Source organism: Xenopus laevis, chromosome 2L, assembly GCF_017654675.1.
Source record: "Xenopus laevis strain J_2021 chromosome 2L, Xenopus_laevis_v10.1, whole genome shotgun sequence".
In the NCBI taxonomy this organism is placed as follows: Eukaryota; Metazoa; Chordata; class Amphibia; order Anura; family Pipidae; genus Xenopus; species Xenopus laevis.
This window is the reverse complement of record NC_054373.1, coordinates 56,131,886-56,148,928: the sequence shown is the minus strand read 5'-3', so window position 1 is coordinate 56,148,928 and position 17,043 is coordinate 56,131,886. Positions and strand designations below refer to the sequence as shown.

The 17,043-nt window shown below is 39.5% G+C and overlaps 1 protein-coding gene across 1 annotated transcript; it reads left to right on the top strand.

The window, feature by feature from the left end:
* The first annotated feature begins 336 nt into the window (after window positions 1-336).
* On the top strand, window positions 337-12,409 carry olfml3.L (olfactomedin like 3 L homeolog). Its single transcript, NM_001094976.1, is given in 3 exon segments — window positions 337-513; window positions 2,712-2,991; window positions 9,461-12,409. Coding segments are annotated over 3 exon segments (1,176 nt in total). The 5' UTR covers window positions 337-405; the 3' UTR covers window positions 10,249-12,409.
* Window positions 12,410-17,043: the final 4,634 nt, after the last annotated feature.

The following is a 17,043-nucleotide window of genomic DNA, read 5'->3' as shown; positions in this document are numbered from 1 at the left end:
AATAATGTTCATTTTGTGACTTCTACTTAACACTTCTTAAAAAAGGAGGGTCACCAGTTGATCCTTAGTCCAAGTGACCACCAATCCAATTTAGTTTGTTCATATAAAGTCAAATTTTCTTTTATATTTTTCTATCACATTCAACCCAGTCAGGAAGGGGTTGCTGAGAATGTAGAGCAATTGTCCTACATCTGGCTCTAATAAAGCAACGAAAGACTGAGCTGAGATGTGGCTGAAGTCCCTCCCAGAAAGAAGAGTGGCCAAGCATTCCAAAGCAGTGAGCTGGAACCAGTGCAGAACAACAGAACTGCTGCGGAATCCAGCACTGAGCCTCTTCAACAATCACGAAGATCACTAAAAGATTCTGGAATAAAAATCCTTTACAGTCTCGGGAGAGAGCCAATGATGGCTGGGATTGTGGCCTGCATCCTTCTTGTATTTGTCACTGTGATCACTGCCCAGCCACAGGCAGTTTTTTTGGAGTATATACAAGGAAGGATGGGTGTTCTGGAGGTAAGTGCCCTATGTAATAGGGACAGTAAAGAGCATTTGGCATCAGTGTGATAACCACAATCATTAATCACATAGGAAAAGTGTTTTACTAACAATCTATCTTGGAACAAAAAAAAACTGGAAGTACCCTATATATAATAGTTAGAGTCTTCCTTAGCCTGTGATTTTCTTTTAGTGGATACAAACCAGGCAAGAGAAATGTTTCAAATACTCCAAAGGCCTTTTATTTTATGCTACTATTTAAAAGCCAGATAAACCACCCCTTTAAAGTGGTAACCCACTTTTAAATTATCTAGTAGTATGATGTATATAAGCTCTTCATTTTTTTTTTATTTTGTGTGGTTGAAGTTATTTAACTTTTGTTCACCAGCTATTCAGTTGGCAGTGTGAGCAGCTATCTTGTTGCTAGGGTCCAGGGTTGAATTTAAAAGATAACTAAAAGATAATGTGAATAAGATGGTTTATCTTACACATAAAGTCAGAGTTTGACATTAATTCTGGACACCACAGATAATCTTGCTATCTACATCACTGCCAACTATGATCTTTGCTATCAGCCAATATACAGTATGTTCAGAAATGCTTGTATGTGTTATGCAATAGGCTTAAAGGAGAATTCAAACCTAACGTTAAAAAACCCCTACACTGCATAGACCCCCCTCCCTGCTCCCCCCCCCGTCTAAGTGTTACCCCGGGCAAATGCCCCTAACTTTTTACTTACTCCTAGGTGCAGATTCAGGCATCAGAGTTCATGGGCGACATCTTCTTCTCTTCGGAAATCTTCAGAATGAGACCTTCATGACGGCGAAACTCACAAAAATTGACAAAGCAGCGGTGTCATTACGAAGATTACTGAAGAGTCTGAAGATGGCACCCGTGAACTCCGATGCCTGATTCTGCACCAAAGGACAGGGACGGACTGCAGGGCCCACCGGGGCTGCTATCTCAAGGGCCCCCCTCTGGCCATCCACCACTGTTGCAAAGTCGCTTTTGTGCCCCCCGCCCTTGCCGAAACCTGCCTCCAGCCATCTGCCCGCTACCTCCCATCCTCCCTTGCGCGTGCGTGTATCTGTCTAATTCCAGAGTCTGGGGCAGGAGAGGAAAGTTGGGCATCGGTGGCAGATTCAGGCAAGGAGCGGGTGTGGGCCACAAGAGTTGGTGTCCCGCTGGCCCAGTCCAACCCTGCCAAAGGGTAAGTAAAAAGTTAGGGGCATTTGCCCATTGTAACACTTAGGCTGGGGGGAGAAGGGAGGGGGGTCTATGTAGGGTAGAGTTTTTTTAAAGTTAGGGTTGAATTTTCATTTAAAAGAGGACTTTGGCCTTTGGCATACAGACATCTGCTCCAGAGGATAAATGCCCCAAATCACTTGTTAGTCCATTCGAGGTTTAAGTCATCAGACAAGATGTGAATGTTGCCCAGGTGGCACTTTTCCAGGGGAAATGTGGTCCCCCGTAGCCACAGTTTAAGCTCAGGAGAGTTAATAAAGGGTTAGGGTAATAAAGAAAGATAACATGTAAACTAAGGGTCTGTTTTTTGTTTGTTTGTAATTTGAGCCCTAATGCTAATCATCTAATTGAGTAAATTTTCTCCAGGCCATAATGTATACAGGTAGGAATTAGTTTTCTGCATAGCACCAGTGCAGTACCTTTAGCAATCAATCAAATTAACTTTATTTATTCTTCAATTGCTGACTGGTAGTGATTGGTATTATTATCACAATTACTGACTCCTGTTTTTCAATATGAATAAAAAATTCTTTATTTGTTCACTTACAATAAAAACTTGTCAGCTAGTGCATCAAGCTTACTATTAACACGTTTCATGCCCCATGGCACTTCCTCAGAGGAAGATATACTCTGTGGGGCACAAAACATGTCAGTAGTAAGCTTGACAAGCATTGATTGTATGCCCACAAATAAAGAAGTTTTTATTCATCTTGAAAAACATGTCAAAGAAGACCGTAATTGTGATATTGGTAGAGGTTCTGCTGCCAGGAACCTGGATAACACGTGATCATCTGGAACCCATCAGAGAGCCCCACACTGGTGTGATTGGTATCTGCATCTAATGTATAAAATGAGCCCTACAACAAAAAGATCAATGCCGATGTGTATACCGAACAATACTAGAGAGCAGGGCTATCTAAATGGCCACCATTAAAAATTGCTCAAAACCGAATTTTGCAAACTTCCCACAGGAGAGAATAGCACAGTGGCATGACCAGAGTAGTCGGTTTAGTGGAGAACTTCGGGATTTCAAAAATCAAGTCCTGAAAATGCTTGAGAATATTGAGAAGGAACGGGATAGTTTAAGAAATGAGATGGAGAACACCAATGTTCGAGTGAACCGGTTGGAGCGAGAGGTGGACTACATTGAAACACAGAACCCTGCCCCACCATGTGTGGAGATCGATGAAAAGTTGACAGATCATCATGGTGCCAAGAAAAAGAAGAAAGAGAAATATCAGAAGATAACAGGTGAACATTTCTCTGAATATTTAGACTTGCCTCCATATGTAATAAAAATGCACTACGTTCGGGAGCAGTAACCCATAGCAGCCAATAAGATGTTTTGCTTTTAAACAGGTGACCAATAAATGCTTCCTGCTGATTGGCTGTTATTACCATTCTCCCTGTAATGTAATTTAATGTTAACGTTAAAGACGTTGATCTTGTATTAATTTCCCCTGTATTGTCTCAGGTAGGAGCAGGTTGAAATGAGACGTAGAGTCAGATCATGCATTCTTACCAATGTGAGGCCATAGCAGACATGTCAAGAGCTGTATGCTCCTTTGCACTTCACTATGCTACACTTATCAGCCATGTGCCTTGCTTTCATTGCATGCAGGTGGTATTATCTCTCTCTCTGAGAACCACAGAACATGTCACCTTATACCTCTCCAGGAGTCAACCAAACTATTGTGAGGCTTGTTTAACAGCTGTGTGCCACATCACCAAACTCTTACATTGCAGGGAGTAGTTTGCCCACACTGTACTTAACCTTCTATTTTACTTACTTTGAAGTAATATTCTTTTACTTATGGTCCATGGGATGATTTTATCAGTGGTGCTTGTAAGAATGCATAATTTTAGTTATTTTTATGTAAAGAAGAACGCTCATTTTGCTTTCCTGCAAAATGAGTGATACTTGGATTTATAAACAACCCCCTCCATCCACTCTTTGTTGTGACTGTTTTGGTTTATAGATAAGAAGATCATTATGCCTGGGGGGGGGGTTACCTATGCACTGAATATCTAGTTATCTACCTTGTAAAGACAAAATATGGAATAGATTCAGTTTCCTGTTTGTTTTTGTTAATTCTTGAGCAAAACTGTACAAAGATTTATAGTGATTAATACAATAAGCAAAAAGTATTGAACTCATGTCTCATGTTCAACAAGAGAGGATACTTGCCCTTTAAAGTAATTAGTTACCAAAAAACTGAAAAAACAAAGAACATGACTTTCATGGTGTAGTATATAAAGCTCAAAAATTGCAACAACGAGCACTTAATCTGGCCATTAGACTGGATCTTCCAAAAAAGCCCCCTTGGGAAGCACAGCTCTTAAAGAAATGATGTTTAGCTAAACTACAAAATTGAGCTGTATTTGCTTTTTCACAAGAGGGTTAAGCTAAATGTTATAAATATATTTTATTTACATAGTGCTGACATGCTTTAAGCCAATGTTCCTTCTCTTCAGGTTCCACTTGGTCCTGAAGGGCTGATAAAACGGCACTAGAGGGAACAGATAGAGTTGGTTCTTTTACAACACATGCTTTAAACATTTTATTATACAACGCTGCCTGCTTTGCAGCTACATCAGCACGGACATTACCTTGTGCTACAGGGTCAGAGGACCCGGTATGGCCTTGGTACTTAATGACTGCAACCTGCTTTGGTAGTCAGATTAGGCACTACCGGATGGGATGCAATAACAACTTTGTTAACAGCTCTGAGATCCTGAACAAAACGCCACTCATTCTTGCCGGGCTTTTTAATTGGCAAGATGGGCATGTTTACAGGGCTGATCCTGTGTATTAACACTCCCCTGTCAAGTAACCCTTGAATGACTGGGCAAATCCCCTCTACTTGTGCCCTGGACAGTGGGTGCTGTGAGATTTTGGGCAGGGGGCCTTTGGATCTACGTGTTTGAACACAGGTGGGATGGATGACATCGACCAGACATCCGTCGGTGATAAATCACTTAGGACACATTGTAATTCAGGAGGTACGGGAGGTTCTTCCTTAGACATTACTTTTAGTGACAAAAGATTTGCTGCTTCTAGGGCATTGGTCATCTCAGACACTTACTGAGGAGGGACAGAAACAAACACTCTGTCCGGAGTGCAATATATGGTGTACCCTAGTTTACAAAGGATGTCCCTACCTATGAGATTGTTAGGGGTGGAGGCACTTAAAAGAATGACTGTTATTTTGGTAGTAGCTATTGTTTCTGGAATTTTGGGACTTATCCTGGAAGTTGTTAGATTGCTGCCGAACGAGTAACACCTGCTGGGGCTTAGGGCAGGAGTTCTCAAGACTTGTGGCAATGGCAAGTATCTCTTCTAACTTCTTATGCTTCCATACAAGACTATGTATGCTAAGTTTACTTTTAAGATCATCTAGTAAACCTGACACAAAGGCAATAGCAAGTAACATTGTTTTTGCATCATTGGTTAGGGCAGCGGGTCTGCGACAATGACCCTCTCCTTAAATCTGGTCGCATACTGGACAACAGACTCTTGGGCATCTTGCTTAAATTTAAAAACTGTTTCCCAAGAAGCTTCTGGAAAATGGTGCCTACAGTACCTTCCAGAGCATGTAAGCGGACCCCTACTTGCGCTGGGTCAGCAGGGTTAGTATTCCAATTCATTTTGGCTGACAGATGTTGGTAATCCCCTGAACCACACACATGTTTGAGTACAACTAACATATCGGTCCAATTAGGGTTATGGGCACTGTGGACAAACAAGTGTTCCTGTACAAATTTGTGTGGATTAGTGCGGAGATGTGGAACGTCTTGAAAAATCCTTCTAAGATCTGGTGCTGTGTGTGTGCCTCCCCCCCCCTCTCCCCCATCTTCTCTAGTTTGTACTGTATGGGCTGGGTAGAGCTTGGCTGTGGGGCTGAGAACTGCCTGTATCAGAGCTGCTGTTTTCAGCACTGAAAGATAAATTGTCTTTAAGATGTTTGACTTTTAAGTGTCATTTCTCACTATTCTCTATTTTCTCACGTATCTCTTCCTCTAGCAGCTTTTCTTGTTCTTCTCTTTGCTTTCTAGCTTCCTCTGATTCTACGGCACTTTCCTGACCTTCTTTCTCCTCTTCTCTGCCTTCTCTGATTGTGGGGCACTTTCCTGACCTTCTTCTATGGCACTTTCCTGACCTTCTTCCTCACCTTTTCTGCTGCCTTCTCTGATTTCTGCTCTCCCTTGCTCTTAGTTATTGCGGGAAACATCCCAACATAGGAAGCTGACGGCTCTATGTATGCCTTATGAGTTACAACCAATCAAGTCTTTAGGGCTAGAGCTTCTGAGATATCAATGGTGTACTGTTTATTTATGTACTTAGATGCTTGTACTCCTGTCTCGTGAACCCATGTACTATTGGGAGGTATGGCAAAGGACTTACTCTTTGTAAGCTTACTCGACTTATGGTAAAGATGTTGTGTCCTACTGCATATCTATCCACGATCACCCTTACTGGTGAACGCGCAGAGGTAACCGACCTCTGTTCACATCCGCTATCACCTTCCTGGTGAATGCGCAGAGATGGACAGCCTCTGTTCACTAGTTAACAGACCCCTGTTCATTAGTTTCCTCCCCTTTAGGGCGAGATGCTCCTAACGGAGTATTACTCTCATACTGGCTAACCGCCTTAGTGATCTTAGAGCCCATCTAAAGAAAAAACTGGCCTCTTCCCTCAAGTCCTCAGACTAATTTGGGGTATACTGTGGTAGCATTGGTTTCTTACAAGGTGGGTTAGTACAAGTCTTATAAGCAGCGAAAGCATGAAAGAGTTGGAACTATTTCACTTGCCAATTAGTCCCCAGTCACATGAACATTCATACAGGACACATGGTTAAGACAAACATAGATACCTCGATTGACCTCCTTGGTTCAGGCTGCTTACACAGCAACACCCAGTCCATGTGGAACCGGAGGAGAAAGGAGACAGAACAAGGTATGCTTACCTTGTGTGGCCACTCCTGTCCCATTATTTCTCCGGGTCCTCACTGTGGATGGGTGAGCTTGCCCAGTAACGAAACTAGGTGGGGGGCGGGCCCTGGTGTGGGCCGTGCAGCCGGCAAGCCCCCCTCGTCTGTGCGAATTTACTTTGCGGCTGCAGCCAACTCCAGCCGGCTGCAGCGCTCCTGATCTGCCGGGGGAGCCCTGTGGGGGTGCGGGCCCTGACCCAGTTGCACCCCCTGCTCCCCGGTAGTTACGCCACTAAGTCTGCCTGCATTCGACCACCAATTGTTGGGGAAAAATCCAAAGACCAGAGATCACTTGAGGTGAAAGGGTTTATCCAAGTTTATTATTAATATAATAAACATACACAAGCTACATGGATCCTGTACTCAAGTGAGACAGAATACAGACATTATATACCCTCTGGTACAAAATTTCATGAGAAGGCACGTAAGGGAGTGATAAGGCACTGCTATGGAAAAACTAAGGAAGTAACTGCAGATGTGCTTCAAGGACATTTCACTTAGGCACAGAATACAAAAACAATACAGAATATTGATAAGAACTGACTTGGCAGATGTTACACATAACCTTGGAACAGTTTCTACAACGGCCTCATGTGCACTTTGAAACTGTTCCCTCCATTAAGGGGGGCCAGAATAACTTTTCCTCCACATCATCATTTACATTTCTTGGGGGTGGTGTAGTTTGAATATCTTCACAATTAAAAAATGTAAAACAACTGTTTTCTTTTCATGTCATTTTCAAGCTTATTGATGAAGTCCTAATAAGGCTGTGGTACCTATCAAAAGGAAGGAACAGAAGAACAATGCTAGCTTATAATATTGGGTGAGACTACTAACTAGTATAGTCAGTTATCTGCTATTCAATATACCGGATTATTATAAAACAATGAGGTCTATGGAGACCTTAGCCATGAAGGGTGCCATTCAGATCTCTTGGAGAAATACACCCAGCCAGTGGGCCTCCAGCTAAACAGCCCTGCCTTTGCCTAACAAAGTCCAAGACTACACCAATCCACTAAACCAGGGATTTACACCCTGTGGCTCTCTAGGTTATGGTGAACAAGAATTCTCACTAATCAACAAATGGAAATCATAATCTTCTTGAGATGCACAAATGCAACTTCATTTGTAGAATACTAAGTGAAATAGTCAAAAAATTTCATTAGAGACGCAAAACGTCCTGCCATACATACAGTATATGTATATCCCCAGTGGGACAAATGTAATTTGGAACAATTATACATAGGTTAGTTCCTTCCCCAGTTTTTCCATCAAGAAGTCTTTGACTGGATGAGGTTGGCTGTTGCCACTACAGATAGGAGCAGTCTGGTCTGTTTAGTTGGTCTTTATTAATATAAAATTTTATTTTAGTGTCACCTCAAAAAATTGCTGGAGAATGTTGAAGAAAGGAACCATACACATATATAGCTCATGTGCCCTAAACTCTAGTCCTACTGGACAGAGGTGTTAAATTAAGTAAAGCAACAAAGAATTTAATATTGATAGATAATCTACCACTAATAATACTTCATAATCAAATGTATTCTTGGAGACAACATTACTTTAATTGCTCTAGATTCCATGTCGGAAAGATAACTGATAACTCAACCAGGATAGTGTATTTAGCCAAACACCATTTTCCATTTTTAAGGGCTACTAAACATTCTAACGTGAGTATTGTACTTTATAATGTTTTTACCCAATGACTGGCTATATGTCTTGCCTCATTAATTCTCTTCTTTCCCCAACTCTATTTATATCATCTGGCAGACTCTTAATTAGTATGATAATAGTTAATGGAAAATATGTTGCTGGTTACACAAAAGCCCCAAATAAAATGATTCAGTCCTAAATTCAGTTTGCAACATTTTATAATTTTAATAAGAATATAATGGCATAATTAGATAACTGTTTTATAACAGTACAGTGTGAAAAGCCATGAAAGTAAACACAGATCTGCATTGATGAAACTTATGGACAAGGAATATAGCCCTAGTTCCTTGAAAGAGGCCAAACCTAGGAATAACTGTCTCCACAAAAGCTTACCATTGAGTGTAGGCTTTTGGCACCTGTTCCAAAAAAAATATTTTCCTGGGCGTTATTTCCATGGTGAAACTCAGCTAAAAATTCACTCATCCCTACATGCATGTGCATTATGAGCTAATGCTGCAACTTGCTTTAATGCGTGTGACACATTGGGATCTCCCTCGCAGTGCGAGTGTCCTAGCGCTGGTGGGACCAATTTTCTTTTTATTTTAATCCACTGTTACCCCCAACCATAACGCACATTAGATGGGGAAAATATTTTAGAGCAACAGGTCTCCTTTAAGTACAGAAACTTGGCAGCACTAAGAGTTTTGTAGTACAGCAAAAAAACATTTTTTTTAAAAGCTTGCCAAGGAATATTAAAACGTGTTGTATAAAGCCAATAATACAGGTATGGGATCCAATATCAGGAAATCTGTTATCTAGAAAACTCAGACCATAGACTTAATTTTAATCAAATAATTAAACCTTTTAAAATGGTTTCTTTTTCCTCTGTAATAATAAAAAACTACTACTTATTCCTAGCCATGATGTTTATATGTAAATAGCTGGTGGGTGAGAATGGTTTTGCCCATTAAAGCGTTCTAAACCTACACAATAGATTTTTCCCTTTGGCAATAATGTGAGAAGTGAAATTGTCACTTAATAATTGTACTAAGTGTGCCACTTTTTTGCCTCCTTAGATTGCAGTGACACCATATCTCAAGTTACTGCCATGAAGATTTTGAAACGCTTTGGGAGCTCTGCAGGCCTTTGGACCAAGGACCTAGCTGGAAATTCAGATCGGATCTACGTCTTTGATGGGGCTGGTAATGACACTGTGTATATGTATCCCCGTATGAAAGAATTTACCCTTTCATCTCCCACCCGCAAGGCAGCCAAGATTAGGCTTCCATTTCCTTGGATTGGCACAGGACATATTGTTTATGATGGCAACCTCTACTATATCCGGCAAGACAATGAATTTCAGGTCATCAAGTTCAGCTTGGCCAACAAAACTATTATTGATAGTGCTGTCTTACCAATTGAACAACAAGTCCCAGTGTATGGTCTATCAAAATTTAACTACATAGACATTGTTGCTGATGAAGAAGGGCTTTGGGTCATTTATGCCACTAAAGAAAACGAGAAAAACATCTGCTTAGCCAAACTGGATCCAAGTAGCCTTAGCATTGAGCAGATGTGGGACACGCCATGCCCCATAGAAAATGCTGAAAGTGCTTTTGTGGTCTGTGGTTCTCTCTATGTAGTGTATAACACTAAGCTTCCAAGTCGTTCACGGATCCAGTGTGTTTTTGATGTCAGCGGTACCATATCTAGTGAAAATGTGCCCATTGTTTACTTTCCAAAGCGGTATGGGTCCCATTCCAGCATGAAATATAACCCTAGGGAGAAACAGATTTATGCTTGGGATGATGGCTACCAGATTATATACAAACTAAACATGAAGCATAGAGATGAACTTTATTAGACGGATATCAGGATATTTCTGTTGTTTACTTCTGTCCATTTATCCATTTCTATTATTGCTGTTCTGTGCCATGCATAAATGCACATGTTTGCCATCGGAAAAGGGCGTTTTCTTCAAATATAACCACTTGTGATTCTTCAAACTTTGCTTTCTATTTCTGACTGACCTTATAGTTCATATTAATTTTAAATGTGTTATTAACTGTAAAATGCCTTTTCCTACATTTTGCAGCATTATTTAGAACAACACCCATTTTATATCACTGATGGTAAATTTGCTTCCATAGGTAGAGGATAAATATTTATGGAGGCTTGAGTGTTGCTATACATGAGCCAGCATTGAAGGTACAACTAATGGCCCCCCATGCTGAACAGGTGCAATGTGGCCCTACTTAAGAATAGTCCAACTCTATTGTTCTATTCACTCAGGCCTACTGCCCAAATGGTCAGATATCAGAGGAGGTTTAGAGGAGCTGCATTTATCATTAAATAAAGCTAATATAATTTAACAGCCATTGATTTATGCAGCTAATTTACCATAAAGTACAAGTTTTGTTAATATTATAACAGAGAAAAAGGACATAATAGTTAATAATTAGAATTATTTTGCATAATTGAAGTATATGGAAGATGACCTTCCTGTAATTTTGAACTTTTTGGATAACAGAATTTTGGATAAGGGATTCCATGGCAACATACTATAAAATTTTCCAGCCTTGAGGAACTCGCCAAAATAGCAGCAAAGTATTTTTTATAATTGCCATCGGGTATTCCAAGCTAGGGACAGTATATACTTGTTCACGTTTTCATTTGAGAACAAGTTGTCACTAATGATATTAAATTGCACAATTTTTTTGTACAGGTATTGTATCCCTTATGCAGAAACCCATTATCCAGAAAGCTCTGAATTACAAGAAGGCCGTTTCCCATTAAACGGTACATTGTACTTGATCCCAACTAAGATAAACCCCAGGTCCCAAGCATTACGGATAACAGGTCCCAAGCCTCTATTATCATAAAGATGCCATACCAGTAAGTGAATTGCTATGTGTTACTGAACTGGGGCAATCTTTGCTTCGATTGCTACATAATAATGAAGAATGGATCAGAGCATTTTGCTTTTCAATTAAAATATATTTCTGGATATTATTTTGTATATATTACTCAAGAGGGTCAGTGAAGTGATGCTTTATTTTTACTTTATGGAAACAAAAATACTCTTTGCATTGATGGCTGCGCCGTTAGAAATAGCAAATGTTTTTTCATTCAGTATACTTATGTTTATTGAAGTCGCATGCTAAGCTCTGTATTGCAGATATCCATGTTAAAGCCCATGCACTGGTATATACTGAGACTGTATGGATATGAAAGCCGTCAGAGTTACATTAAACATTTTTTGTACATATATATTAACCAGGTGCTTTTCTTTTTAGCCAGACTTGCAGTGCAATGCCCTTTAGAAACAAAAACAGTCATTTTTGCATATAAATGTATCTGTTTTCTACATATATATTCCTCACAATATTTATCAGATCTTTGCACTGGCCTTGTTTATTGATTCATTTACATCTACTAGCACTTGGGCTCATTTCTGATATAACCTATACAAGCTGTGAAGTGCAGATCAGTGGGATGTATGATAGAACACATGCTGCTAGCCAATATCTTTGTCATTATGTTTTGAATAAATCAAGTCTAATATACAATGTGTATAAACAGGTAATTACTCCTGTTCTTGGAAGGTTGGCATTTAGTGAGCTGAAAATAAAAGATTGCAGTCATACAGTAATTATTGTATCATTATGCTTGGTTGATGGAAATGTTTCCGTTGCCCGTGCTTCAACTTTTGATGCTTTAAGTGAATAGCTGCATTTGTAAATAAAAAAGAACCACAACATTCTCATCGAATTTTAGTGCTTTCTATTGCTTTCTAATAAAAAAAAGATATAGACAATGTAGACTACAGATAAAGGGGTTCAGTTCCATAAATTGTACTTTAAATAACAGTAAAGTATACTATTGTAGATGTTTGTCTGAAAGACAATTTTGTTTGTTGCCTTTGCTTAAAAGGGAGCAGACAAGGTGTCGTTTATTACCACCCTTTCAAGGCTGTACATCTATCCAACTGTAATAAAATTATGAAGGACTTTAATTACTTAAAAGGGATTCTGTCATGATTTTTATTTATTTCTAAATTACACTGTTTACATTACAAATAATTCACTGTACCATATAAAATGTAAATCCTGAACCCACAAGTGTATTTCTTTTTAAGCTGTAATACTGGTATTAAAAAGGCAGCCATCTCTGGCCCTTTTGCCTAATTCTGCACCTTCAGAAAGAGCCAGCACTTTACAATGGAACTGCTTTCAGAGAAGCTATTGTTTCTCATACTCAATGTAACTGAAGGAGTTGCAGTGGGACTTGGATTTTTACTATTGAGTGCTGCTCTTATATCTACCAGGGAGCTGTTATCTTGTTACATTCACATTGTCCTGTTGATGGACTGCTGGGGGGAAAGGAAGAGGGGCATATCACTCCAACTTGCAGTAAAGAGCAAATGAAGTTTATCAAAGCAAGTCATATATATATATATATATATATATATATATATATATATATATATATATATATATATATATATATATATATATATATATATAATATATATATATATATATATATATATATATATATATATATATATATATATATTACTATATAAAATAATCTGTTTGCTCTTTAAAAAAAACTGATTTCAGTGCAGAAGCCCATTACAGAATCCTTTTAAAATGACTTACCCTTTTCATATCAGTGCAGAAAACCATATTTACTGAGCAGGACAGGCCCTCATAGTCCAATTTTGGTCTGTGTTGATGGTTCACATTGATTGAAGTGACTGAACCCCTCGCAGTAAACTCAAAGTAATTTGAGTTTTCCCCTTCTAACCTTCTGAGATTGCAGCCATTTGGAGGAAACGGGGACCTATTGAGCACCTTGACTCTAAAGCCAGGGGTCCCCAACCTTTTTTACCCGTAAGCCACATTCAAATGTAAAAAGAGTTGGGGAGCAACACAAGCATGAAAAAATCCCTTGGGGTGCCAAATAAGGACTGTGATTGGCTGTTTGGTAGCCCCTATGTGGACTGGCAGCCTATAGGAGGCTCTACTTGGCACTATACTTAGTTTTTATGCAATTAAAACTTGCTTCCAAGCCTGGAATTCAAAAATAAGCACTTGCTTTGAGGCCACTGAGAGCAACATCCAAGGGGTTGGAGAGCAACATGTTGCTCACGAGCTACTGGTTGGGGATCACTGCTCTAAAGCTATGGACACATGGGACTGCTTGTCTACATGTGTATAAACGCAGGCTGAGAAACAGGCAATCTACTTTCCTCATCTGACTCTTGTGTCTGCAGGATATTTAAATTCACCATCCCTTCCAAGCTCAATATGTCTTTTTAATATAAACTCAACCTCAACAGCTCAGTGGCCGGTCATGCAACCAATGTGTGTTCCAACCCCCCATGGAATTGTCGAATCATGGACCAATCCCAGTGTTTCTTTTTAGAGCTGTGACCTATGTATGGATTATGGTTTTTCTAAAATGAAAACTCATTATATATCCCTAATGAAGGAAGCTTTGTGTCTTAGTGAAGTCCGTCTGGATACCAGATGGATATCACTATTTGAACTGATTTTAGTAGGATGGCTGCCCATTGCTTTATTGTGATTTAAACTCATAGGGAAATATATGTACTTTGTATATATATATATATATATATATGTGTGTGTAGTTGGGAAAACCGCACAGCTCAGATCTTAAAAAAAATTAATATCTTTTTATTTGGCACATACTGATGTTTCGGCTGCTTCTTCAGCCTTTTTCAAAGTACAAAAGAAGTAAATACATCCACCATGATAAATACCTAGTTTGACGCGAACCTCCAGTGACATCATAGACGTGAGTGAATAAACGTGTATCTCCCCCTTCATTCATAAATTACTCTAAACCCCCACCTGTAGGTGAACATACAATCAGACAATATTCCACAATTAAGTGTATTTCAAAAACAGAACACACATAAATAAGACCTGCTGTTTTTGTCGCTATTAGAACTGTGGTTATCATTCATCTGTGTAACGTAGTGCAATTACCACCACTGACGGAAATCAAGTGTTGTGTGCATAATACTATTATCTATTACCTGTGCAACATAATGCAATTACCGCAAATAGCGGCTCACGTCTATAATGTCACTGCAGGTGAGTTCATGTGCTCAATAACTTTATTATAGTTTAAAAAGATCTTTTTTTTTGTATCCATGCCTTTAGGGGCCTGGTGGGGGAAAAAAAGAATAATTTTAATAAATAATAATAATTTTAATTTCCCAAATTTGGAAATGGGAGAGAGCAGTTATGACATATAGGGAAGTTGCTAAATGCCTGTACGAAATGAATCGGATGGCTTGAGACAATCCATATTCTTGTGCTATATTTACATGCATCTTTCAGGCTCTTCGCTAGATAATTCAGTGATATGTTATGTTAATAACTGTGGTTTTTCAGGACATGATTAGGTTAGCAAGTATTAGCAAGGTCTGTAGCTTGTTAGCTACCATTAAAATGGATACAAGCAGTCAAAGCATTGTCTGATATAGGCAGGAATAGGAAGCCATTGTAGTTATTTAAATGCACATTCCAACAACAGATGGAGCTTCAAAGGTTCAAATTCACTATTATAGACTAAAGAGAGATGAGCAGAGAAGGTCCCACTAAAGGGACACCTAGAATTCTGGCAAACATAAATTTTTTATCATACCTCCCAACTGTCCCCAGGCCTGGATTTCGGACTTTAGGCTGCTGGGTCCTAGCACTTGGTGCCCCCTCGAGTGCACATATGTGTTAAAACACTGGGGATTTTGCCTTCAGAAGTATGTGTCCCCGGCGCTCCTTAGGCTGAGCAGCATGCCTCCCCATAAAAACTTGCCACCGTAGGCCTGGGCCTTTGTGGCCAAGCCACAAATCTGGGCCTGACTGTCCTGTTTTTAATGGGACATTCCAGATTTTGACAGCTCAGCTCGCAGTTCTGGATTGTTACTGAAATGTCTTGAGTTTCTTTTTGATCTCCTGCACTAACCAGCCAGAAAAAGATACAATGATTCTAAAACTTAAGTAAATAAAAGGCTTTTGGCAAAAAGCCCAGAACGGCCAGCACCTGCACTTAGATACATCTGTAACAATTTAAGATAAGCAAAGATACAATTGTAACTATTTAAGATAAGCAGGTCACTTAGGGGAAATTGTGACTTACAGCTTAAAGGGCAGTTCACATTCAATAGCAAAACTGTAATATATGAAACATGGCCCTACAACCCCCAGAAATGTGTTCAAAGTTTCCATAACCTGCCACATTTTGTAAAATGGATACGGTATTTAGGGGGTGTGGTCACACAATGGGCTTAACTTCCCCTATGTTAACTTCCCCTATGTTCTGGAAATCCCCTACAATTTGGAAACCCCCTGGTGCGGCTAGCTAAGAGATAGGCCTTTTTTTGTATATGGGAGGGGAGTGAATTTGTTTTCCCTAGTGGTGTGCCCTGGCAGTTCCAGATTTGACCAGGAGATGTCACTGTGGCACTATGTGCCCTGTCTCCAGGAGGGAGTGGAGTGTGGGACTATGACCTGGTAAAAACTGTGCCAGGTTTGGTATTACCACACGGGTTCCCCAGGGCAGGGGTGATATTGTTATTGCATTGCCTTTTCCTTGCTTTTCTTTATTTCTATATAAAGTTCTACTTGTTGGCTGCACATGTGGGGTTTATTTGTCAGTGGAGTGCGTTAAAATTCCCAGTATGTTTCACGTAGCAAAGGGGATTCAGGCCCTGTATTGAGCAGAATTAAGAGAGCGTACATCCTATACTACATAAGGTACCACGATGAGAAGACACGGAAAGCTCTGAATTATGGGAAGGCCAACTTCCAAAGACTTCATGTTAAGCAAATAATTCAAATTCAAAAAAAGATTTTTCTCTGTATTAATTAAACAGTACCTTGTTCTTGATTCTAACTAAGATATAATTAATCCTAACTGAAGGTAAAACAAACCTATTGGGTTTATGTAATGTGTCAATTTATTTTACAAGACTGGTATGGTGATCCAAATAAGAGAAAGATCCCTTATCTGGAAAACCCCAGGTCCCAAGTATTCTGGATGATCAACCCATACCTATTTTCACATGGTGATGTTATTTTTAGCAATCTGACAAATATTCTGTGTATGTGTTCCATTGGTTTACAACACTGCTGCAGCCTGTCACTATAACGGTAACCAGCCAGATCAGCCTCCAATTCATATTTTACATTTATAGTAATTTATGGGCATTTGACCCAGAGTTGCTAATCTAAACTTGGTTTCGTTGTCTGCAACTTCTTGTTCTGTAATTACAGTTTTACTGTAGAAGAGAGGATCTATAACTCCTCTGAAATGAACTGGGCCAGTGTCAAATTCAGTATGTTATTTGCGGCTCTTTATATTTCTCCCTTTTTTCTTTTCTACCACAGGGCAAATTTGTACCGGTGTACTTATTCATGGCAACCAGATTAGTTGCTGTGGGTTAATGAAGGCTTCTGCTTTTTGAAAGAAGTTTGGTTATGGACACAGGAAACCTTTTTCCTGAAAACAACTGTATTAGATAATGAATGCATGTGATATTGGTAAAGCAAAGTGTTATAAGGTAGGCCCATAACTGCTTTTGACACCCCAGTTTTTCACTGTAAATGGAGATTATTTGGAT